Raw genomic sequence first — 26,299 nt, 5'->3', positions numbered from 1 at the left:
GCTCAGAACCCTCACGAACCGATGCCCCTTACTCCCCTCACCGCCCTCACGGCCCTTACGCCCCTCACGCAGTCAACGCCCTCACGCTTCACATGGTCCACACGCTTCCCACGCACTCATGCCCTTCACGCACTCACTAGCCTCACACCCCTCACGGTCCGCCCCTCGCACACTCATACCCCTCACGCACTCCGGGTCCTCACGCTCTCACCGCCCTCACGCACTCACGGTCTTCGCAACCCTCACGGCCCTTACGGCCCTTATGACCTCACGATCCTCACTCATCCTCACACTCATGAATTTTCGGGGTTCAGAAAACTCACCCTCATGAGTTAAGTTTCCCGAAGTATGCCAATAGAAAACAAATTCTGTACACAGGAAAACGCGCGATATTTGCCAATGAGCAAGAATTTCAACACTCCGAGTTTTTCGGATAACTCCGAATTGTAAAGACGTTTCCCTGCTTTCGAACAAATGCTTTACCCAGTCTTTTTTTTTTTTTAATTAGATTTATTTGAGAATAGAAGCTTCAGCGATAAGGAACGAAACTTTTGAGACCTACGCGTCTTTTGACCACCAACTCATCTCAATTTCATTTAATATATTTATTTATTTAACAAAGCGTTTTTGGCTGGTTGTGCACCAAATCGGCCAAACTCACCAGTAACAGCGTCCAAAAGCGCTATAAACCTTTTTTTTTTTTTTTTTTTTTTTTTTTTTAGCGCACCACTGTTTGAGAATAGATGCTTCAGAGATAGGGAACGAAACTTTTGTGATCTACGCGTCTTTTGATCACCAGCGCTTTTAACCATGGATCAATACACCACTACAGTTGTTGAATTTCACTACAATGATTATGAGGCCAGATTCAGAATAAGATCAGAAGCTTCGAGTGAGCACTCTCGCATAAAAACAGCCTCAAGTTTCGCAGTGCTTTGCGTCAGCATCAAACCGAAACCGAAACCGGTTTTCACGACACTTATTGTGCTTTCGCTAGATTTGGCGGCCACAATAAACCTGTTTTCGTTCGTCCGCTAACTTTCGTGTCGTCGTCTAGCAACCATACGCGCCCTCCTCTCCTGTTGCTGTCAGGGAGTTGTAAACAGGTGGCCTGTGGCGGTGCCCGTCTCTTTCCGAGATGACTAACTACGGGGAATTTAATTTGGACCTCGTAAAACAGTTTCTAATCAATAGAGGCGGGAAAGTTACAAACCCAGAACTAGTAAAACACTTCAGGCATTACCTGAACGACCCTGTCCATAAAGGTAAGCGACTTATTTGGTGCCATTGTTTAACGGTTTTTGGAGATCGGAATTTCCTTGTTGTTATCTCCTTACGCCGAACTTCACTGTTCAGCGTTTGATCCCGAAGGAACGGTGACCGCTAATGGCGATCAGCTAACTTAGTCTATTTTCGCGTATTGTTTCTCGCTTCTGATCTGAGTTCGTTGGAAATTGCTCTGCCTACACCTTTTATGTTCATTGATTCTATGCAGACGAGATCAGGTTGAAGTTCAAGGATTACGTGAACCGGCTAGCCTGCGTTAAAGAACAGAATGTGAGTATGATCTGAAGTTCCTTTCCGTCGGTTTCGCGGCTCTGTGCTCGCCCGGCTGCCCGATGCCTGGCGGTTAATCCTGCACTTCTAGTTTAGTAGGTCAATCTCCTCGGTTCCACGTGCACTGCCTACCGTTGCGCCGAGGGAAGCTCTAGCTAGCGAATCTGGGTGATGCTGCTCGTTTCAGTCCGGTTGTTGTCCACCGTTTTGTTTTTCCTCTGTGGAGTAATTTAGGGTGCGTTACGCACTGTCTAACTTGGATCCACCCTTCTGTTACGTAGCTTTTGAGTGCTATTACTTGTTTTGCTGCAGAAACGGACAATGTTAGTTGTGTAAAACAGTGAAAGGAGTGCTGGTGAAGGCTCGCCGTTCGCATGCACGAAGGAGCACGAACTGGCGCGAGATATTGCGTGAATGTCGGTTTCGCCCCAATACTGTCGATAACAGCAGTTCATAAAAATGTTGATACTCCACACCCAAGTCTTTTTATAACACTTTGGATCACGTTGGTAACGTTTTGTTTTGGATCACGTTGGTAACGTAATGTTTCTGTGGTTGTCAATACTCACTGTAAATTTGGGATTGGCGAAGTAAATGCTGTCCAAGTGAAACTATCGTGTCCGCTCGAGAGTCCGCCGTTAAAGGCCGAAATACAGCCTCGGTCTTCTGCAGGGAAGATTATCCCCTTAGAGCTCCCCTCTCCAGCTGCAAGGGGAGCCAACTGGGGGCAAGGTAAAAAGTGGAAAGGATATAGGAGAGGAGGGGCGGGCAAATGTGGAAAGCGTGAAGTGTACGTCGGCTTTTAACAGATACTGTCGATGTGTGTATATTACTTTCGAATTTTGGTATATCAGCACTGGGGACTGAACAGGAAGAAAGAAGACGATCTTTCGCATGCGATCACGGGGGCAATCGGACACCATCTTCTTCGAACGATTTATGTACTGCATAGCTCAGTGTAACACTATGTAAATAGGCATGTAATGATTAAAGGCACAAGGTACAGCAACTCCTCGTAGGGGAAAGTGGGTTGCCATTGTTTACTAGTCGATTTAGTTATTACGTGCATATTTACGTTGTGTTGCGCTGTGGTACACCGTACATAAATCGTCCGAAGAACACGGCGTCCGATCGCACGCGAGAGAGCGTCGTCTTTCTTCCCGTTCGGTCCCCAGTGCAGGTATATCAAAATTGGAAAGCGATATACACACATCGACAGTATCTGCTAACAGCGGACTCTCGAGAGGACACGACAGAAACCAATGTCATGGTCTTATGAGTTGTCCAAAATACCTCTCTCACCAATGTGAAGGATGGCTCACAGTGAATTCATTACGGCTATTTTTGCGGATTGTTGCGTTCACACTGTCGTGCCTGCATCATCGTTTTCTTTCTGCTCCCTGTCTCCCGCAGGGCGTGAAGTATCTGCTTCTGCGGAACGAATATGTGGACGAACTGTGCACGATGCCGCCCGACGTACCCCCGCCGCCGTATACACCTGCCCGAGCAGAGCCGGACTTGTGTGCCGCAGGGTTCTCACGACAGGAGACACCGTGCCTCGGTTACTCCACACCCCCGATCGGACAGACTCCACAAACGCCGCAGTGGCGGCAGTTTTCTCCCCAAGAAAACATCATGGTAGCGAACGAATGTCCCTCTCTGGCGTTGGCTCGGGCTCCACGCAACCGGTCGAGTCCATGTTTGCTCGAAGATGTCAGGAGCTACGAAGACATTCCGCCTCCCCTTCCCAAGAAGAAACACTCGTTGAACGGGAGCCCCACAAGACCGGAGGTTCCCCTCCCACCCCCGAGGGGACGCAAGAGTCACGGTCGCCGAGGGTCGCAAGTGGAGGAACGTGTACGTCAGTTCAGCGCCGAGAAGGAGCTTGAGGTGAGAGTTTCAAGGCGTGCTTTATTGTCATTTCTGGTGGTCAAAGGCATGGCTGATGGAAAACTCATCTTTACAGTAAGCTTCGCTCGCTAAGGCTACCTGCTTTTATGAGTGGGTCAGCTTGTTTTGTCCATGTCACCCTTGCAGCTGTTTGTATGCGTTTCATTTGAAGATTGAACGTGAGGAATGCCAATGTTCCTTCGGCGATCTCCGCATTTCACCTTGTGACGTCTAGCTTATGGCGAATTCCACTGGTCGTTTTGGAGCGCGCCGGGATAGACTTTTCTGGAGCGAGCCTACTTCGCTCGGCAATCGGGATCGAGACCGACGTGTTTCACTGGTCGTTTTGGATTAGCTCTCGCTCCAGATCTCGATCTGGATCCGAGAAAAGTCGCTCCGATGATTTCGGGGGATTCAACCGGAAGCCACCCGGGCCAGCCCTCGGCGCACACACGTGACTTCCTTTCTCGCGGGGCATCTCGCCTGATCTCACCTCAAAAGAAGAAGAAGCACGTCGCGGGCTGGGCTCCTAGATTGTCTCGACATCAGAAGAATTCGTAATGGCCGTTTGCTTACCCCTTGGCTCGACAGCCGGTTCGTTTTCCAGGAAGGAGAAGAGAAGGTATTTGCCGCGCTACGGGCATTCCGGCAATCTTTAACTAGAAGCGCCTGAGCCATCCCTGCCGCTCGTGCGTCGAACACGTGTTAGCGCCGCAATTGCGAAAACGTCTTCGAAACGACCGCGGCAGCAGCGGAAAGGGGATTCCCGGGCAGTTGAATGATGGGAAGGCATCCGCTGATCCTGGAGCAGTGGTCATGTTCCACTGGGGGTCCGTAGGCAGTGCGACCCCGTTCAGATCGTGTGCTCCAGTCCGGATCTGGTCAACTGATCCCGGTGCGCTCCAAAACGCCTAGTGGAATTCGCTATTAGACACGTGGTTTCCAAGAATGCCGCAGGTCTTGCAGACGCTCTTCGGCCACGAATTTGGGAATGGTTCATTGGCTACCAGTGCTTCACATGTTTGTTTTCCTTTTTTTTTTTTGTATTCGAGGCCTCAATTGAGTACTGTATAGATTGAAACATCACGGTTTTAGCTCAGTTACTTATACTCAAACTGTGCCCGAGAGCTCTCCGACCCTGCGACAACGAGGAATCGGTCGCCGCTTTCAGTTTGCTCTCTTTCCGTGTCTTTCGTATGTGAGCAGTGACAACTTTCGGTGGATAGAGTGAAATGGACAACTGCATTCCGAATGGAAGGTGGTGCAGACCGAAGCAACACCTCCTAGGGCAAGGCAGTACTGCTGGGTTTTCCACACCACCTATGGATGCGGGTGCTGCGTCCCAACCGAGCTTTCACGCAGCATTGGTGTCTTATCTTTGTCTCACATTGGCCTCCGGTAGTTGACGTAGAAAACCCAGCACTATGCCTTGCCATCTATTGTCAGTAACAGGTTAAGAACTCAGCAGACGCTCCGCCTCGAGCGCGAGCTTTCGATCTTCGATGACACTTCGTCGTACGCGCTGCCAACACCCGACGGAAGGCAACGGGCTCGTGCTGGAACCGGAGCTTCTGCTGGGTTCTGAGCCTGTCGCCGACTATAGACCAACACGCAGTTCTGACGTCACATCGATGCGGAGGTGCTGCCGTCGGCACGTCACATGCGCAGACGCTTTGCCTTGTGCAAATCTGGTTTCTGTGCACGCGCTGTGCACACACCTGGTGTGGGCAAACGCCGGCTTGTTTGTAAACAGCATGGTAGCATATAGGAGGTGTTGGTCAGAAACGAATCTATGCTCTTTCTTTTTTCGCGTACACGACGGGTACACTGTGATGGCAGTCCTTGTGGCTGCACAAAACTTGGAAATCGAGGAACTCGGTTCCCATGAAACTGAAGGTAAATACATGCCAGAGGAAACACGGAGAGTGAAACGTCAATTTAGTGCAAGGGTGGGAGTTCCACACTAATCCCATATATTATTATTATAGCGTATAAACAGTCGGGGGCCACTGTACTCAGCGGGCACTTATTTGGTATTGAAACGCAGACGCATGTGCAGCAGTGCTGGGGCAGCACAATCCTCTCGGATATGAAAGAGACTGCTGGCCTTCAACTGTTGAGACGGTCACAGTGCCGCATCGTCCTTGTTGCCGATACATACCCAGCTAGGATAGGCTTGCAAACAGCATGCAAAGATATCTGTCCGTTTTTGTCGAAAACGCTTTAGGAGGGACCCCAATGCTGTGCAGTTTGCTTCGCTGGTCCACAGTTGTGCATTCTCTTTTGCAACACAATTGTGTAGTGCACATAGCTGTTAAAGGGCAACTCCGCTTCAGTTTTGTTTTTGAAAAAACAATGCGGTCCTCCTCAGTATCCCCTAGGAAGACCACACGTCAAATTTTATGACGTAGTTCTGTCCAAGTGTTTCTTAAACGGTCCGGCAAACTTTGCAATTCGCCACGTTGCTGAAATCGGCTGGCTCGAGCGGGAAAATTGAGGCGCAACCAACAGCGCAATCAAGGCTGTGACGTGGGTGTAGCCAACATTGAGCTAAAAGTCACCTCATTGCCTCCTTTTACTTGTTTTTTTATTTCCCCGGGCATGCGTAATGGGTGTCGTCAGCGATGTTTCCTCTCGGTACTCCTGCGCAGTGCGGTTCTTGGGAGCCATCCGGCCGCCCCGTCATGATCCCGCTGTTACCGTCGTCTTTCGCGTCACAACCGCCGTCGTCGTTTCACCGTTTATGATTATTGTCTCACACTACGGACATTATGTGCACAGACTTATGCCACAGTTGTTCAGACATCGTCGAATGTCGTAGTCACCAAAACGTGGTGAAGAGTGCGGTGCAGACGACGATTGCGCCTGGCACATGCCTGTCCACAATCCCGCCCGTCGTTGCACAGAGGACCATGTGACATCTCATACCACGTGATAGCCATGTTCTTGGCGACCCGAGGCCAATGTTGCCGAACGTAGCCGAAGTTTCGGTTTCAATTTCTGCTCGTGTTTTAAATTAGATTTAAAAATATATATCATTTTAAATGACGTAGTGTCTTTGCTAGAGCTTTTTAATGCAAAATCACTCATTATCCTGAAATCTTCAAAATAGACTGGAGTTGCCCTTTGAAGGACGCGCGTGATCAAAGGCCAAAACTGCGGTCGGAGCTGCTTAACGGCAAAAGCGGATGTGGAGCATAAAGAGAAAACAGTGGCGTGGTGCTCCCATATCGCATCAGCAGGTTGCACCACCTGCTGCACTTTGCCACTCTACATGCTGCATAACTAGGCTGCTTGTTTTCCTGTGTTTATTTATAAGAAAAGTGTGCAATGTTTCTTAGTTTGTTTATTTTGAAAAAATGGGTGTATTTTGGCAATTCATTTCAGGCAGGCACTGAAAACTGTGATTATAAGTGCAAAAAGATTGCAGATATACACGAAAAAAGTTAATGAAAGGCAGAGTGTTAAACTGTCATTTACAGTTGGTACAGAGACCTTATAACGCCTCATGCATATCGAAATGCAACGGTGCTTGCAAACAACGCAAGGCAAGTCCCAAGACGGGTCAGAGTCCAAGTACTTTTTAACGCAATCATGTGGAGCTTTTAATTTTCTTTTTATCCTGCTACCCTTTGTCGTGTCCTCAATCAAAATTTTTTGGTCACGAGAAAGGCTAGTTTTAGTTCTTTTGCGAGATTCAACCGATAACGACTGCCAGTGTAGTCTCGAACACTGTCGTCCAATCCTGACCTGAATAGAACAAAGACATTGTGACCGCCTGTGGTGACTGACTGAGTGACCTAACTGGCAGGCCTGAGGCCACTGTTTCTAATGGCAGTAATTTCACTGATTCGGGACTGGCAGGGTGCTTGATTCTACGTAAGATTATGTGCCCGAGGAATGACTAAAGGGGGGAGGGCTTTGACGGAAAAAATTATTGTTCAAAACCTTTTTTCCAGAAATGTGTTTTTTTTGTTTAACATTGGAAATTCTGTGGCCTAGGGTTCTGTGTTTTTGGATAAATCCTAAAAACTTAAAAAAAAAATAAATAACAACAAATAGACTCACTTTTAAAATTTTCGTCAAATCGGAATTCGATGAGCTCAAACTTTCGACGTCACAATCTAAGAAAACAAAACGGCATTCTATAACCAAGTTTGTTCAGATCATAGGGTCAGTGGTCCCGGGAAAAGGCCACTCCAGTTTCCATCCATATCTCCAATCACTGACAAAAGGGATTTTATCGTTTATCTTGTCAAAGTTCGTTCAGGCCAGCTGGTCATTGTGCACATAACTTAAGCCGGAGACAAAAGGATGACAATAGGGGACAAACACATATCAATGTCTCATAGTACTTCTGGTACATAGTACTAAAGCCACTCTTCCAGTTTCTAGTTCAAACCATTATATTTGTGCTCCTTAGGGGAAGGAGGGTAAAAGTAATGAAAGACCGATTGTGAAAGTTGGGTTAAAGTTCGTAAAAGTGAAATCTGTGAACCTGTAGTGTATACTTTATGGCATTGTGTGTGTGGTGGGATGGGGACAAAACAAGCTTCCCAGCGACTGTTTCCAGGAGTTAAGTGATTTAGAAGTATCCACGTTATTGAAGCAGCACTTGTTTGCGAGATTGCTTGTGGGACACTTGGTATTGGCAACGGCAAAGGCACCTACGCCAAATCCGACTGAAAAAAAAAAATTTGATTCAGTCACATTTTTTTTGTACTTCTATCACTCGTTACTATGCAAGGATATTATTTATTTTTAATTTCGTAAAATGGAGAACGCAGCAAAATTTACCTCCGAATTTTGGTGAATTAGGAATCTAACAAAAATAAACTCGGAATTTTCAACAAAATATTAACTCCGAAAAACATCCTCCGAATTCGACGAAAAATAAACTTTGAAAACCATGAACCTTACCTATAACCTAGCGACTACTTTCACAGCAAAAGATCAGAACATTATTATTTATAGTGCCTACAAACGGCTAATAGCGTAATAGTAAAAGAAGCACTGCTAGATGCGAAGTGCTATGAGCGCCCATTCTGCAAGTAGCCACTAGGCAAGGCGGCATGTACCCTTTGATATCATCCATGGGAGTGGCTGGGTTTAAATCCAGAACAATCGTTACATTTTCCTATAATACCACAAATGCTCAGATTTTCTTCCGGGTCCCATTGACTTGGTTCCTTTGGGTTGATTGCATGCAATCCTGTGCAATTTTGTTTGATTTCTTTTTTTAACTCAGAATGTGCATTGAATGCAGACATTGTAACTCTACTTAATGTTCCTAACTCTCCACGTCTTCTGTCACCCTCAATTTTTTTTTTTTTTTTGGCGTCTTCCTTATTAAGCCTTGCTGTTATTTCTCTGGCTTCTAGCATTGCTTGTTGCTGCATAACTTGATTCAACTTTAGCAAATGAGATGGTTGTTGATACCATTGTCCATTGCTTTATATTTCTGTGAATTTCATTATCTTTTTCTGTCGTTGTTGGGTCAGATTTTATCAATGATGCTACCTTAACATTAATGCAGTCCTTAATGTTCTGGAAACTTTCAGTCACTCATGGGAGAGCTTAGGACAAATTAAAGTGCCTATGGTATGCTCTCAGTGCTAGGGGAAACTAGAGTAACTAAATAGCAGAGCCAGAATATTGTCTTCCTTTTTTCTTTTGCCACCAACTCCTCGTTGGCGGAGAAGGGGTCATGTGTGCCAAACTCGACTTAGGTGCTTGCGGGGAAGCTGCTTCGAGGAGTGCTGGGTTCGGGGTATAATGTATGTTTCGGTTCGCACTCGCAAAGTGTAGATCATGCACTGAAGTATGTCGAGCAGGAAGCTTCTTGAACCTTCGGACTTTGTGTGTGCCACTTATATATGTTGAAATGCGTTATTTATATAGCATGACCGCAGTCGTAAAGCGGCTGTGACCACGACGAGCGCGCGCTCGCATGCACTTCTGAGAGGCCCAGGAGAGCGACGTTCGCTCCCCCCCCCCCCCCCCCCCCCCCCCTTTTCCGCTGAAGTTGATATTGAGTGCAAGCCGTGTGTTTCTCGTACCATCAGCATTGCACCATGGGACCATGTTTTGTGGTTTTTTGCACATACACACAGCGTGAGAGCACATTTTTTTTTCAGGTCCTGTGTTGGCTGTTGATTTGTCCAGCTGGTTCAAACAGTCTGCTCCTCTGTCATATTATGAAGGGTGAACTCGGCGTAGTACCACTACCGACTAACATCAATGCAACATTATGAACAAATTTGGGTTTTTTCTAAGAAATCCCATCTCTGTGTGCCCGTTACCAGTCTTAATTACAGAGCTGTAGAGTCGGTAATTAAAAGGGAATGAATGAATGAAAAGTGAGAAAAATTAGAATGAAATGTCAGTAACTGTGACCGAGTTAAATTTTTTGAGTAATTTCTCTGGTGTTAGTTACTTCTCAAACTGTAACAACAAAAGAAATGTATGAAGTTTTTGTTTGTTTGTTTGTGCGTGTGTGTGTGTGTGTGTATGTGATTTAGCTAATTAGCCGATCTTGCCTGTTTTCTAGTAGCCCCCCCTCCCCCAACTTAGCCGCAGAGCTAAAAAAAAGCCCTAAGACAATATTATTTATTTATTCTGGTCTCACTAAAAGAAAACAACAAAAAACGCCCTGTATAAAACTAGGCTCCAGCGTGACGAAATTACGAGAAATTTAGTGTTAATTGAGATTTGCAATGACTTTCGCTAAAATAGTTAAATTACAACTATAAAGATACCTTCAGTTAAATGTAGTGAATTGTAGTTCCAACTCAATCTGAAAGTAATTAAATTACTCTAATTAAATGACTACCTAAGTATGTCTGTAATTTATAAATGGGGTAAATTTTTTGTTTTGTTTCATGGCCACTAGGTAATTAGCGGGCAGTTGTGCAACTGACGGTCGACCAAGCAAAAGTGGAAAGGTGGTGGGGGAGCGAGTGCAACTCATGGTTCGGGAAAGGGAGGACGTGGAAGAGGGTAGAGTGTGTGAGTAGGGAGAGATTGGGGAAGACGCGAGAGGGGGAGCGTGGTTCCACCTTGCACGGTGACGACGATTCTTGGAGCGGGTGCTGTCAACTCCCCAAAACGAGGCGACTGAAGCGCCATTTCATATCGGCTCGATGTAGCTTTGTAGTAGGCATTTCTGATTGATCTCTCGCCGAAACGCTTCGCGGATAATGGGCTCAATGCACACATGGATGATACTTTTTTGTGTGTGTTTGTTTCCTGTCTGCCGTACGTTTTCTCTTCTGACCTGGGCTTTGTACCGCGCTTCCTGTCGCTGTGTGGCAGTTGTGCAAACCTCCGCTCCCTGCCCGGTCTCCCCCTCCCCTTCCTCTGGCGTATGCGTTCCTTTAAACATCTGCTTCTAATTGTCCGGGGTAGATGCACATATTGTCTGCCTATAGCACGAATTCTTGCATGGACTGCAGTCGGGACGGGCGCAGGTTTCGCGGTGCTTCGGAGGCAAGGTAGGGTTTTGCTGTCCGTTTGCGGCTGCTGTTTTCTTTTGATTGTTTGTCAGAGATGCAATTGTTGTTGTCTCATTTTCCTCGCTGAAATATTTCTAAAAATAGACTACCTTCTTTATTACGCGATATAAAAAAGGATCGTGTTTTTGTATGTTTTTTTTTTATATAGGAGTTGTGTTACTAATGCAAAAACGGTTTGTTGACGACGTTCAGGGCACTCTGTATAAATCTAATACGATTGTTCCACATCAAAATGGAGCTCCAGCCGCAGTTCTTCTTCTGATTACCTTGTCGGCTGTGGAAGAAATAAGTCGTCTGTCGGCAAGGATGCTACTGGGTGGTTTGATTTGAAATCGAACACGCGTGTCAGAGTAGATATTTTGACTTGCCTAATATATATATATATATTATAGCCCCATTTCTGCAATAAACAAAAACACTTCTTAAATTTTTTTAGAAGGATAATATTTCCCCAGAAAAATTTTGAAGTGGAGCCCTGTGAAATGCTACGTTTAGGCGGCTTGATTTTTGTGCCCAGTTCTGTCGGTTGTTGTAAATAGATCAAACACTTAGTAATTTTTCTTGTAAATGTATGACGAGTGGCCTATATTTTTCCTTTAAACTAGAACGATTTGGCATATTTTATGCCAGAAATAAAAGAAATGCCAAACATCGCATCTTTGACGATTTGGAGCCTTGCATTTTACGATTCATGATACATTCTGCCTATTAAATATAATATGCCTGTAGGCCTATACGTGTGCTATCGAGTGTACCACTCGATAGCACATGTATAGGCCTAGAGGTGTTTTCGGATAAATCCGAAAGTCGCCGAAAAACACCCGCCGGTACAATTTCTGGCCATTCGAATTTATCCGATAAGCTCCGAATTTCAATAAACCAAAGACCCCCCCCCCCCCACCACACACACACAAACAACAAGAAATAAAATAAAGACGGTTAGTATTTCCTATTTTACAGTTAAGTTTGGTCAGCGCCGCGCAGGGTCTATGACAGGGGTGGCCAAGCTGACCCGGCCTAAGAGCCGCAAACAAAAGTAAGAAACTTCCAAGAGCCGCGAGGGGGGACGAGAGAGGAGGAGGGGAGGGGGCAAACGTTTGTCTAGATCAATAAATGAAACTCGAACTACTTTCAATTTATCCGGGTCAAAAGCAGTCTAACTGCACGTAAGGTAGTAGTAGCACAAGACTACCAAACCACAACCTTTCGATTTAAAACACGTTCCAGTCTCTTTTGGGGAAAGTGCTCGCGTGACCGGTAGGGAGGCGGGGAAGAGGAGACGAAGGCTGGGGAAGGGGCTGCGAGCCGCACTTTAACACGTGAAGAGCCGCAGTTTGGCCACCCTTGGTCTATGATGTTGAGAAAATGTCAACCCCGTTTCCAATCTCGGACCATTGACGAAAGGAATCTTACCGCTTATCTCGTCGAGGTTCATGAGGACATTTCTTTCGGGTTACGACCAAAGCGACTGTTCCGGTTTCCACTTTGGGCCATACTACAGGGTGTCACAAAAGAAAAATTTACACGGTCTTCTTTACCGCAAAAATGAACTAGGCATTGCCGAACGCTCATTCTCCGCCCAGAGGTAGCGCTAGAGGTCGCAACCAGATGCCAAAGTTTCAGCCCGATCTGATACCTTATTCAAAAGTTATAAGTGATTTTCTGAAAAGTTCAATGGGAAAATGGCGGCCGACGGAGTTTTCAAACACATGGGGCTCTATGGCACCAGAAACCGAAAACGGGCAAAAATGGGCTCCATTTGCCCATTGAAGTTTTCAGAACGTCACTAATAACTTTTGATTAAGGTATTGGAGCAAGTACAAAGTTAGCGGTTCCGATAAGGCGCCCGCGCGATTTTTCCGTCTCTCATCTAGCCCCAGCCTTGTTCCTGCTCCACGAGTGGTAACTTTAGTACAATACTACGCCTCTCACGCGCCGAAAGTGTTTCTAAAAATGACTCATTTCGAGGTTTTCGATGGCGCTGAGCAAGTTTCTAATTTGAACCATATGTCTATTTTCATTAAATGAAAGTTAATTAACGAATTTTAATTAACTAGACCACTGATCGTTACGATTAGTCCCCTATAATATGTCCCCCCTGGCCGTATAACTCACCTCCACAAGCGGCATAAGTGTAACTTTCACGGCCTTTTTTAAACAAATCTGTTAAGCTTAAGAAAACACCATATATATATATATATATATATATATATATATATATATATATATATATATATATATATACAGTAGTGAACAAAAAGATATATTTCGTTTATTTTACAGAAGTATTGCTCGGCGTCTAGTGAATAGCCAATAATATTTTGTTTTGATATGGCACACCATAATGCAGCCTTTTTAGCCACCAGGGGTTGGTTGTTATATTTGTTTCACAGTTCAAAGAAACATTACCCACGTAAAACCGAAATATCATACCTTTTTGTTCACTACTGTATATATATATATATATATATATATATATATATATATAAGCAAATTAACATGCTTACCCCGACACGCGTGTTCGATTTCAAATTAAACCACGCCACTGTAACCGGGTTGTGGACTGTAAATGGACTTTGCTGCGTTCGTAAAACAAATTGGGCAGAGCTCTGCGTGCCCGCACGCAAATACTTATTTTTTTTTTTTTTTTCTGAAGCAACTATTGTATTCAGGACGAGCTCCACATAGCTGATTTGCGATAAAGCGCATGTGGCGGATTCTTGTCCCGACAGCCGCAAATATATATATATCAATTGTTGGATTCGAATTTTCGGTCGTTGTTGCCTCCAACTTCTTCTGTTCGGGATGAATATAATTACTACAGTTTGTTGTAAATTACTTTTCGAATCCTTTTATTTTCGAAGCGTGTGCAAGAGTCACAGCCAACTTTGGAGTTTATTTAAATATTATATTGCTGCGAATGTCTAAATTTTCTTGACAAGTTGGCATTACTCGTTACTATGCTCCAGAGCCGCCTCGAGCGAAGGTTATGGCTGCGATGTCGAAGCCCTGGAAGATGTTATAACTCGTACCTTTCAATGCTAAGAGCTTGTGCTCCTAACCTTTTAATGTAGGGTGAATGTCCTGGTCTTCATTTGCTGAGCGAGCATTAGAGAATGTGGGTAAACAAGAGGCACTAGGGGCCAATGGCTGTACGGGTTCCATAGAGATGACTGAGAAGAAGTGAAAAAGAATCGTATCGGGCGGCTCGATTTAGGCTTGGTTCAGGGCAATGACATGCAAATTGGGGAGGTTCGTGCTTCGGTAGATCCCTGACGCTGCTCTGGTAGCTCGCGTCTTGTCAGGCAGGGAGTGGGAGGCTCGGCGTTATCTTGGTAGGACTGCGTACGGAAGTCGAGAGAAGGGTCAGTGTTTCCCCGTTGTTTCTTATCCATCTTGGGAAGTCTGTAGGCAGACCCTTCCATTTTTGTTTATTCTCTTCTTAAAGCTTAATGTTAGGACGACTCGCTACACCTAATTCCGTGCTAAAACATGATTTTTGTTTCGCGGTTTGATCGTCACAGTGTAAATTTTTCTATAGTCTGGTTTCAAGGAATAAGTGAAATACTCCAGATTTCGGACCTGCACACGACGCTCGAAAAGCAGCGAGACTACAAGTTTTGCACGGCTTACAACGGAATTACATCATTGAAACGGTGCATGATTCGTGTCGGTAGATATGAATCATGCAACAGGTGTTGTACAAGGTTCGTTCAACACCTGCTTACACAGTTCTATGATAATAGAAATTGCAGGTGCTTTTGTCTCGTCGTCGTCACGTTTTGCCCTCTTTCACGTGTACCGTTTCTGCTAGACTTGCACTTAAGTCAGATTCTGTACTTCGAATACCGTATGGTTTTACTGGTACTTTAGTATCTTGCAGACGTATTCGAATAAAAATATTTTGTTCTGCAGCTTATAAACACATCCTAGTGTTTTCTGCTCTTTAGGTATCTCGGATACGTTTCCAACCTTCGAAGTAATTTGTCGGCGAAATGATTTCCGATCGTGGGGATCGTTGATCATCTCAACGCAAACAAAACTTAAACACGAGCCGGATGCAATGTGGTAGCAGTGCAAAATACAGTCACCTTCTCAGCATGTGGGAATGACACCGCAAGACTAACGTTTCCGCACTTTTTGTTTTCATTTTGCTCTCGACAGAGTGTTCGTTTCTTTCGCCATTCTGGCACGTATTCCTCTGCAAAACACTGCGTGCCCACAAACGAGACGGGTTAATAATCCCTTCCAGCGCGCTTCAAGAGCTTAGTACGTGGAAAACGTAGGTATGCGACCACGAGAAAGACAACAGCGCCTCTCTTGATCTCTTCTGCACTCGTTTTAAGGTTCAGTTATCTCAGGGTGCATCGGTTAAGCGTATCGATTCTAACTTATTTCCGGAAAACTTAATGCGGCGGGCCCGTCAGCAAACCAAAGCGCAGCAGGTGCCATGCGTACAATACGTGAGCCATCTTTTTTCCTGGAATTCTTTCGAGTTTCACCTCGCCTATATTTTCCCGTTTCTCTCGCGCGTTTCAAGTTTCCTTAAAGTGAACTCGATTTATAGTGACTACAGCACTTCAGGGTCGGCCATTGTGTCTCGAATGTCGTAAATAACGCGCGTTATAAACATCACCGCTGGACAAGCGTTTTCTGCGAAGTGAAGGGACCTCTTTTTTTATTTTGTCTTTAAAATAGCTGCACGTGCTTGTCAGCTATTCGTGTATCTTTGAAAGAAATTGAATTACATTTTAAAGAACGTTTTCACTCTGCTCAAGATTCTTTCCAGCACAATTGACTGAGCTTGCACTCCGCCTCACTTCGCGTGCGAGCGTAGGAGAAGCTACACGAGACCGAGCTCCGGACTTTCAACGCACCTTTCGAGCATGTGCGCTTGTGCAGTGCAAGCATTGTTCGGGGTAGCGTGCTCGTGTTCGTAGCTTCGGCTTCGCTTTCACATAAAGTGAGACAAGCTATACGACACCAAATACTTTATCGCAGGGGTGGCCAGACGAACATATGCAAAGAGCTGTAAAAGAAGCACCCTTTTAAGTGAAGAGCCGCAAAAAAAACAAAATAGCCTGGCCGTTTTTTTTTTCTTTCTTTTTTTTTTTAATTTCTTTTATTTCGGTTGGTGGCCACAGCTAATTCTACTCATAATACGATTTCTCGTTATGTTTCTTTATAGACCGATAGAACTCTGACGTCAGGCCTCTGAGGTTTGATGGTGTATCATGACGATACCGTCGATGCAGCAAACACGCGCAGAAATTATTAATGAAGTTCGTTCTATTAGAAGTCACCAGCAGACTCTTGAACAAAAATGACGGAACTGACGGACAAGATTGATATGGTCGAAGAAAATGTGGCGTCTGTGCTCCCGTCAAGAGCTGAGGTTGCGCGCTTGGCAACTGGATCTGCAAATCTTTCTTCTACAGGTGCAAACCTACGAGACTGCCATGATGACCTTGGCTATATGTCTAGAAGCAGTAACTTAATCATTTTCGGCCTTTCGGATGCTCAACACTAAACATGAGCTGTGTCAGAGGAAAGGGTTGTTTCTTTCTGCTCTGAAAAACTAAACGTTCAAATTAAATCTGCGGCCATCGAAAGAGCTCACAGACCAGGGTGTTTTTGTCAACAAAAATTACGGCCTTTGAGAGTAGTAAAGATTACTCGAATAAAGTTCGTCTTGAACGACGAAAGCTGCTTCATTTCGGTCCAGAGGAGTCTAAATTGCACTTCAACAAACTAAAAATAGCTAATCAGACTTTTTGTGTGTGATACCGTTACAGATGCTGTGACCCTTGAATGGACCAATAACTACTACCAACTTCTAAGTTAAAAAAATAAAAAAAGTTCCGTATAAAAGCGATTTGTTGTTTTGTCGGAGTCTAAAAAGCAAAGCAATAGAATTCGCCTCCCTCTTAGAAACTAAAGCCGCGCGTGTTCCTTGGAACTTGAAACAGTCTTGACTGGATAATTCAATATGTATTAACTATCTATTAACGGTGACATCAGTTCATGTGATACCGTGCGGTGCAAAGTTGTGCTTGGTGATCACTCCCCTATTGCGTTTGGCTCCTTTTATGGCCATCCGGCTCAAATACCTTGCAACCTCTCCTTCAACTAAGCAACATTCTATTATGTCTTGAGACATCATGCACAATTCTCGCAGGAGATTTTAATCTGCCAAATATAGCCAACCTGCAACTCAGTTTGGTTTGGCGCTATCCAGCGTCTGAACCAAGAAACACTGCAGGTATGCCTGGAAGTGGCGGCTGCGTCAAGCGTGAGCTATTCCTTTGGCGGTGTCGCTTAGCCTAGTGTCTGAAGCAAGAAATGCTGGGTAGGCCAGGGACCCTAAACTCGTCAAACGCAAAGTTGGAGCCGAAAGTTCGCAAAGCGCCCCGATTGGACGTCGCCGAAAAAGGCGCGAAGTCATCGTCGTGTTGGGCCAATCGCTGCGCTCCCTCAACTTCGGCCCCAACTTTGTGTTCGACGAGTTTAGAGACCCAGGACGCCGTGGGCGTATACGGTGCCAGCACGGCGGAAACTACGGCCCCTGCGGGCCAATGGGAACAACGGAGTGAGGCACGTGACTACGTATCGCCGGAGCGCGCTTTGACTGCGGAAAAGGCTTCTGGCTGCGTCATGTTCCAATGTGTGTGCGTATACATAGCGCATATCGAAGTCCTCGGAAGGCGATGCAGGGCGTAGCATTCACCCCTCTGCCAAGTTACAACGAGACAGGGCAGAATCATGGGCTCCCACCCTGCTGGCGCCGCCTGGCCTTTGCCGGCAGGCTATTCGCAACTTTCACGGCCTACAGGGGGCGCGCTAGTTCCTATCAAAATGGCCGTGAAGTGGATGTTCGTCGTCGAATAGCAGTAGGACGTTGGGTCCGTGATGCGTAAGTAATTCTAATTTTGTGAAATACGATCGACATAAGAGCCGTACCTCACACTTCCACCTTGGGAAGGTGTAAGCAAGCACGTTCTTTCGGAAACCGAGGCCGGATTCTCAAAGCGAACTTACGACGAAAAAAATGCGTACGACAAATTTGAGAGAAAATCCGTATTCTCGAAACGAAATTGTCGTAACTTTTGCGCAGGTTACGACAAAATCCTACGACAGGTCCGAAGCTGTCTTACGCACTTTCTACGATCAAATTAACATGGCCGACAACGTCGCTCAGTTGCTCGGTCGCGACGACCCAACGGACATTTATTTTTCTACCTGCTCTTCTTGCGCGTCCCGACTTCAAGCAGCAAGAAAAAAATGAAGAAGTACTTGAAACCGACCACGACGAACATGAACGCTGGATCCACAGACCCCCGGAAAAGGCAACAAAGGCGACGATCCCACCGACCAAGCGAGCTCGGCAGAATATATAGGCCTAGCAGGCACTCCGACCCGTTCCGGCGCAGCATTTCTCAGACAGTCTTTGGCCAAGACCGTCTGCCCACGACCGGCTGGCTTGCTGAATGGAATATGCCCGCGCGACCCTTGTGGACCCTCCCCGTATTAATAGTTTGATAGCTGAACTAAATTTCAGAGGTCAACCGATTCCCCTTATCATCTCGATCACCTTGTTTTCCGAGGCAGCGGTGACGAACGCTGTCGTCGAAAAGGGACTACTCGATTCTATCTCCTTGTTTTGTGTGATATAGAGCTCAAATAAACGCCGTATGGATTACCTTCGCAACACGGTATGTACACTTTGTTATTAGTATGCCATTTTTAACTGTCGAGCTGTATCAGTTTGTGGGAGCTACGTGATGCCGGTCCAACCTTTCTTTGCCGAGTGTCACGTCAGTATCGAGTTGCAATCGTAGGAGATCGGTCCCGAAGCGCTTACCGAAACGCAGTCTGAATCCAGCACTTCGATCAAACGCACGCGTCCGCTCCGAGTGTGAACAGGTATTTGCGTGACTCTTGCTGACACTCTCGTAGTTCGAAGTATTTTTTTTTTAACGTCGGCTCACTCCTGCATTTCCGAGGCCGCGAGAAACGCCGCGGCGGTTTGTTTCCATCTACGTCGCTTTGCAAACGACTGACACGGGGCTTTTACCGACGATGGCAGTTGTGTTGACTTCGTAGCGATCGAGTTTGTAGCAGTCAACAAAGCGTTTAAATCGTGTTAGCGTCGGTATACCACTGCACGGACACGAACCCCAGACAAGCGCTGGTGGAAAGGCCATCCGTGTTTATGAGAATCAGCGTGAACACTAAATATTTACACACAGACAGGACAGAACATACACAGAGCTGTCTGTCAACGAGTGGTTAGGCTGTGTTTGTTATTAAAAATCCACGTGCTCCGAACTACGCCTAGCTCTCTAATTGGTTGTTCGTTTTGCCGAAGACGCCGTTGCCATAGCAACAGCACCGGAAGTCATCGTTTCTCCGTAAGAGGTCGTAACTTTCCTCCTCTCACTTAAGAACGCGTTTGTGAATACCGTTCTCGCCTCATCTTACGATGATCGTAACTTTACGAACTTCGTAGCTAAGTTGTCGTAGGTAAGAGGTTTTTTATGAATCTGGCCTCAGATCATCCAGGAGCTAGGGAGCGGGATTCTCACACCGCGGTACCACCATCGCTGAAAGTTGCGAATAGAGTGGGTCTCTTTTCAGCCAGTAATTGACACTTCATCTTTTCTTCTTTGTACTGCTTTCCGTGAAATGATCAGGGGTCATTCAATATCTCAATTTGCGAACACGCCAACGAGACTTGGCTCTACCAGGGCTATTGTGTTAGATTTGTTTTTATGCTATGACCTTATTTTGGTATCCTACATGTTTTTACAATACCCGGTATAAGCAGTCACGAAGTAGTTGTCACAACCATGTCTTGTATTGCAGCGTCCCCTCGCAATGCACAACCGCGCAGTGTTTTTCTGTGAATGGGGAGATTACGTTTCGCTGTCACGTGTTTTTCGGTGAGTTCAAATTGCACATTTCAATTGGCCGACGCCTAGGATCACCATGCTTCTCAATAAAGTTATCTCTCTCTCTCTCTCTGTCCCAAACGTTCGTTCGGTCGCGTATCATGTCGGCCAAGCACAGAAAGGACAAACCTTGGCTAAATAGGGTACTTTACCTTTATATAAAAAAAAACACTTCTTTTGCCGGTATTGTTAATCCAATGAACCTGCGCTGTATTCCAAGATTAAAGATCGAAGCAAAAACGTAACAAAGGAAATGCGCAAGGCGAAAAACGCGTACAAAGGATCTCTATCTGAAGAAAAAAAAAAAGTAACAAGGAAGTGTGTAAATATGTTAAAAAATGAGAAAAATCCTACTGCCACCACTCCCGATGTAATGGATGGTACATGCTTTGATGCTGACCTAGGAGGTAAAGCGAAAAGCATCCATTTCTATTTCCTGTCAACATTCACAGAATCGATATGTGTGGGTTTTGGCCTACAGAATTACAATGGGTTTTCGCAAATGAATGACAGATTTTTGAGGGCACGGAGTCACTTTGCTCTTAGAGAAGGTCAAGGTACACCCCTACCCAGACCGTATCTCGAACTACATCTTTCAAAAACTGCTATTTCTGTCGCTCCTTACCTGATCGTGTTGTTTAGAAAATCCTTTGAATTCGGCGGCTATGATTGGCCGGCGCCAAGGTCAAGTGTGGCGTTGGCCAATCGCGGCCGCCGAATTTCTCGCCGCTGGTGTCCAACTCATTCTAGGCAGGCAATGTTTATTGGGGCATATTGCAGAGTCATTGTGGCAAAAACCCTGTCTACGGGTTTTTTTTTTTTTTTTTTTTTTTTTTTTTTACAAGCAGTCGTGCGCAATGCATGTTTCAACAATACGCGTTCGCGGACTAGCATGGACGCAGCAGGCGTGATTCAGATATAGACCGTCAACTGCGAGTTTGCCCGAGAGAAATAATCTACAATTAGTTGTGATGATTTTCCTCAGTCAGGCGGACGCATGCATATCCGTGAGTCAGGGAATCAACCACCGCGTAAGAGGCGCCCACGAAACCGTGGGCGCCTCTTACGCACCTCTTACACGGTGGTTCGCTAAGCACGAAACCGTGTTCAGCGAACATTGGCAAGCGATGTGACGTCTGCTCTGCGCCTAGCAGACGACAAAAGCGGAGGTGTGCTCGCTGGCGGGAAGAGCGAGGCCGCCACACGACGCATGCGCGGGGTTTCGGAAGGCGCCTGCTATGCGGTGCTGGGGGTACGGGACGGCCGCCGCTCGCGTGTTACAGGTAACAGAGTCCGTGGTAGTACAGACAATAAACTTGGAAGTTCGTGAATACACGCCCAGAATAAACATATTTAAGTACACCCTTTTTTCCCCGAACAGCGCATGAGTGGAAAAACCTTCCAGATAAAATTGTATCTGTCCCTCCTTCCTCGTTTTTTTACAGCATTGCAAATGTTCAACTGGTTACATTGCTAGATTGACCCCTATTAATATATTTTGTGCTCATATCTCTGTCTGTTTCCTTATATGGCAAAAAAAACCTGAGGGTTCGCTTTTCCGCAGGGCACGCGGATTGCCAATGACCGCGATCGACAGCATGATTCCAGCTGTTTACAGGACAGAGATAACGTCTTCGCGCGAAGATATTATCTGTGAAGATTACATTTGTATGGAGACTCGTGTTCTTGATGTCGTTATTCGCTATTTATGCGTGACGCGATGATTGACTGTATATGTGCTTTGCGGGAAAGTAGACGCAAGGGCCTTGTTCGTAAATAGTGCGGCTATTCCTCGAGTAAATACGGTAATTCCCTAGTAAGGACGATGCAATAAATAACTGCACTACCACGCTTCTTTCGCGTCCATGCCACCTTGAGAGAGCCAGGTTCGAACTAGGAATGGAATGTGAGGTTGAGGTCCCGCACTTCGGACTTTTTGACAAAGCGAGAGATAATAAAACTTGTAAAGATAACAGACGCAAACAAAAAAAAAAAGGAAAAAAAAAAAAGATCGGCTGTTTTAGTTTATGTTGTCCACGGGAGTACACGCTCTGTTTTATTTCACATATATTTTTCGTTTCGGTTTTGTCGGCGGGTAGGATTACCACGAAGCTGCAAGCCGCACTTCGACCTGCGAAGAGCCGCAGTTTTGCCGCCACTCCCGCTTTATCGGATAGATGTTTAGTATGTTATCCGAAATGTTATTGTCGAACGTTGTCTAGCAATTACTCGTTGGTTTTTGATCGGGCCAAGGAAAGATGATTTCGGTCCCCGCGAGGTGGACACAATTAAACGGGTTCGCGTTTACCCATTTAATGTCGTGGCAACGTAAACACCAAACAAGTAAATGTGGATTTTTTTCTGTTCGTTCGTGTGAGTTTTTAAGACTTTCGATGCTCTGCCCGTATGGTTTAGTTCTTAGGCTGTGAATTGTTTGTCGACACTTGTTTTTCTTGTGTTTGCCTTGATCGGTCCGCAGGGGAGCCCGAACTTCAAGGAAAAGAGCGTCCAGGACGTGGCCGTGAGCCCCGGCACGGTGAAGGAGAAGACGCAGATCATCAATCGCATGTCGGAAAGCAACCTGCTCACCAAGGTAGCGGCCGGACCCGGCGGCGGCCCCGCGGCCAAGCGGAGAGACGGACCCGGGGCGCGAGCGGTGAGTGTTCGTCCCTTCATTTACCCGCCCGGAATGTACGAGAAGGGTCGGTCGTTCGAGAGTTTGAACAGAGCGTTACCGCCTCCAGCGGTATGGCTAGGGTAGCTCACGCTGAGACCTCGAATCATGCTCTTAAAGGGGCGATGAAAAAATTGCTTGTACTTCTAGTAGATACCGCTTAGATTTCTTTCTTGACAGTAATAACTATCCACGTGTCAAAAAAAAAAAAAAAACAGCACGAGGGACCGTTTGTGCTTTGTACACAGCGGGTGTGGTGTACTGGATCCTCTGACATGTGGCAGAAGCTGCACCGGACAGACTGGACCACCGATCCCTAGGAGAATTTGATGAATCGCGCATCCCCGCTTGTCCACCGCAGCGCGAGTGCGGCTACCGGAATTCGCGAAAAGTCGAACAAGTCGAAATCTTCACTTTATTCCTTTCGCTTGTCTGTGGTATTGGTGCCGCAAGCGAGAAACGCAAGCATGTCGCGCTACGTATTGAACACGTTGGGGTCCCCCTTTTCTACAACTCATTATTGTTAAGGTTCGGCTCTTTCCGTCATCGCAGCGATTATGCACGAGCCCGAATGCAGGCCGAGGCATTGTTTGTCACGAGCCCGAGCACGTCACCGCGGGGATCGCAAAGCTTGACGACGAAATCCTTTGCATCGCATGGTTGGCGTTGTGAACAATGCGATCCTCGCAACTTCGTCATCGAGATTTGCGAAGGAGAGACTGAAAGAAAGCGTCCGCTTTTATCCTTGAAATTACACGGCGACTTGGAAAAAAAAAAAACATTAAACGCAAACCTTAGAAAAATAAAGATGACTGACTGATTGGTTGATTGATTGATTGAAATACGTTTCGGAATCGCTCCTCATTCAGAACGAGCTGCGAAAACGTAAGTATTCCTCTGCAAATTTCTTTTAATTTCGGAACTAGTTCATCTTGGGGAAATGCGTGTCCTTTCCAAGCATAACAACAACAAAAAAAGATGTTTGAGAGTGATCGGTGTCCCGTTAAAGGACACGGAAATAAAACAGGTGAATTGTATTGTTGTGAAACGCACATAGATTACTTTGTTCGCGAAGCTCAAAGCTTTGCGAACTTTCAACTCTATAGACCGACACGCGGAGCGGCTCTGTTTACCAACACGGCCGGAAGGCCGCGCATGCGCGGTAGCTATGTGGGCAAAAGCAGCCCGGCTGTCCGTGTTTTCGCCATTGCGCTCTATGGCGTGCGCTCGTTGTTGACGTTGTAGGGACGCTTGTATCTTGGTTTGTGCGTCGTATTTCCTCATAACGTATGTCGTATGCTATGCCCGACTATTTGAGCTCGTTGCCCAAGCCTGAACGGTAGCGGTATCGAAACAAACTGTGCGTGGACGGCGTGTCCTACGAGGATCCGTACGCCGTAAACAAGGCCTGCTGGACTTCCGACGTAAAGTTGCTGCCACGGAAGTCGACGGCTCAGGTCGTCGTTTATTTAGTTTTTTTCGCCAAGCCAGTTCACGGCCGACACGGTGCAGGCGTACAAGACTCTCGAGGTCTACGATTACTTCGAGTCGGTTTCCGCACTGCCGGCGGGATCAGCAGACTGTGGGTCTGCGGAAGTGTGTGTATTAATTAATTGATTAAATACACAGAGCGTCTTCAAGTCAAGGTATGATATTTTTCATACCCTCATGACCACAAGGCATTACAACCAGTAAAGGTTTGTCCGTTCTGCAGTCTTGGCGGTAACAGGTTACAAGTAACGGCGTTACCAGGAACGTGTTACTTTTTTCAGTAACGTAGTAACCTACTCGTTACGTTTTCGACACAGTAACGGGTAATGTACTTATGTTACTATTTCAAGTAACGTAGTTACGTTAGTCGTTACTACTTCCCAAGTCTTAAAGAAATTACACTTCAATTGTTTTCGTGTTTTAGGCGTCAAGCCATGTTTTTCTTTGCGTTTTTTCTCGTAAGTATTCTGGTGAAACCGCGAAAAGAGATAAAGTAATTATGTTCAGTTTCTGCATGAACATAATGTTTCTTGATGTATGACCTGCATCGTCAAAACCGTCAGATGTGTTAAATCATAATTTAAAAAAAGTAACGCAGAAGTAACGTGCCTTACTTTTTATCGGTAGCGGCAACGCGTCCTTTTATTTTTAGATAACGTAGCTCAGTAACACGTACCTTTTATTTGCAAGTAACGAGTAACGTATTTCGTTACTTGTTGTTTTTTTTTTTTTTTTTGGTAACGCCTATAACACTGCCGTTCTGTAGTCGATCCCCTTCTGCTCGGTAGCACGGGCGTAGCGAGCCTCCGACGAGCGCTTGGGGGGTGCCCGGGTGCGTTGTGCGCGAACACCGTGGAAACAAAATCCGGGTGGTCTCGATCAGACAACGGTTTCCCTGCACATATGCAAGCCTCGGGACGGAGATTGAAATGGAAGCCGCACTTGCCTCCAAGAAAGTGCTTGCCGCACAAACGGGCGTTCGCGCGAGGCGACCATTCTTTTCGATCCACGGATATTATCCACCTTCTATGCCTTTCAGAGCCTGCCGGGAACTTGTGGAAACTCACTCCGCTGCTTTTCTTGCACATTTCGGTGCAATTAACGGCAACACAGCTTCGCGGCATGCTGAAATGCTATGACGCCCATGCGAAACGTGCGCGCTTTTGCCCACACCCCCCGGCTCCGGCGCGATCGCAGCGCCGCCGCAGCTCCGTGACGTCAAGCCCGCGTGTCGGTGTATAGCCGGTGGCAGAATAAGAGTCCTGCAGGGGAAGCTCCTTCCAACTCTTTCCACCTCAGCAGAGCGAGCGCCAGAGAGGAGGTCCCTTTTCCAGCATTCCCTCTGCTAAAGTGGAAAGAAGTGGGAGGAGCCTCTCCTGAACTCTGAGCCTCTCACCAACTGTAGTGGTATCGAGAATTAATTTTTCAATGTTGATCATATGCATCTGGCGGCCAGGCAAACCCGACGGAATTCTGACGTGCCTGCCCACAATACTCGTATCATCGTGTTCATAAACCTCGTGATAGTGACCGTATAGTTGAACGCTCTCTTATTCTAGGCCTAGTCATGCTCGGTATTCATTCTTCGCCCCCTAGCCTGCCGACGTATTTCTTTCTCCGCGGCGAAAGACAACGAGCGCGTGATGAAGGCACTGACTGTAAAATGCTCTAAAAAAAAACACACACACAAGAGAGCCACCGAGGAAGCCGCAGTGCTATCAGAAGCATTTGTTTATATATTGGCGACGAGCGCGACCCCCGAAAGCGTCGCTGTGGTCGGCCTTCCACGATTGGCCGAACGCTGACATATGACGTCGGAAAGGGTATATCATCGACGGAAATAAGAGGAATGAAAGAACTTTAATTTTGACGGTGTTGGAAGTGTTCCTTTGAGAGCGCAATGATTTCAAGCTTCCACCATGCTATTTACAAACACCATCGAACTAGTTGTTTGCAAGGTAATGGCGTCACAAGGGGGAACCGTAGGAGGGCGCCACCATAACTTCTCGCCGCTAATACAGGGTGTCCCAGATAAGTTGCACCAAACTTCACAAAAAAAAAAAAGAAAAAAAAAAAACACGGGGCGCTTTACGAGAGTGAAGCCAACGGTATGTTGCTGGGCAGCGTTTTGGGAAAGTGCGCAGTTTTTTCGCGCCTAGTTAATAAATTAATTAGGACTAATTAGCTATTTTTTAGTTTTTCATTTAATAGCCATGGAAAGT

At 46.2% G+C, this 26,299-nt stretch overlaps 1 protein-coding gene across 1 annotated transcript in view; it reads left to right on the top strand.

Annotated features, from left to right (window-relative positions):
* Positions 1–1,066: 1,066 nt before the first annotated feature.
* The window catches only part of LOC120836627 (ankyrin repeat domain-containing protein SOWAHB), a 60,651-nt gene continuing 35,418 nt past the window's right edge, over positions 1,067–26,299 (top strand). Inside the window, exons 1-4 of the mRNA XM_042287525.1 lie at positions 1,067–1,265; positions 1,496–1,557; positions 2,971–3,447; positions 22,392–22,568. Coding sequence (XP_042143459.1) covers positions 1,139–1,265; positions 1,496–1,557; positions 2,971–3,447; positions 22,392–22,568 — 843 coding nt within the window. The 5' untranslated portion in view covers positions 1,067–1,138. The remainder of the gene's footprint in view (positions 1,266–1,495; positions 1,558–2,970; positions 3,448–22,391; positions 22,569–26,299) is intronic.

This window comes from Ixodes scapularis, unplaced genomic scaffold (assembly GCF_016920785.2).
Source record: "Ixodes scapularis isolate PalLabHiFi unplaced genomic scaffold, ASM1692078v2 PGA_scaffold9__187_contigs__length_104089568, whole genome shotgun sequence".
Classification (NCBI taxonomy): domain Eukaryota; kingdom Metazoa; phylum Arthropoda; class Arachnida; order Ixodida; family Ixodidae; genus Ixodes; species Ixodes scapularis.
This window is presented reverse-complemented; position numbering and strand designations above follow the sequence as displayed.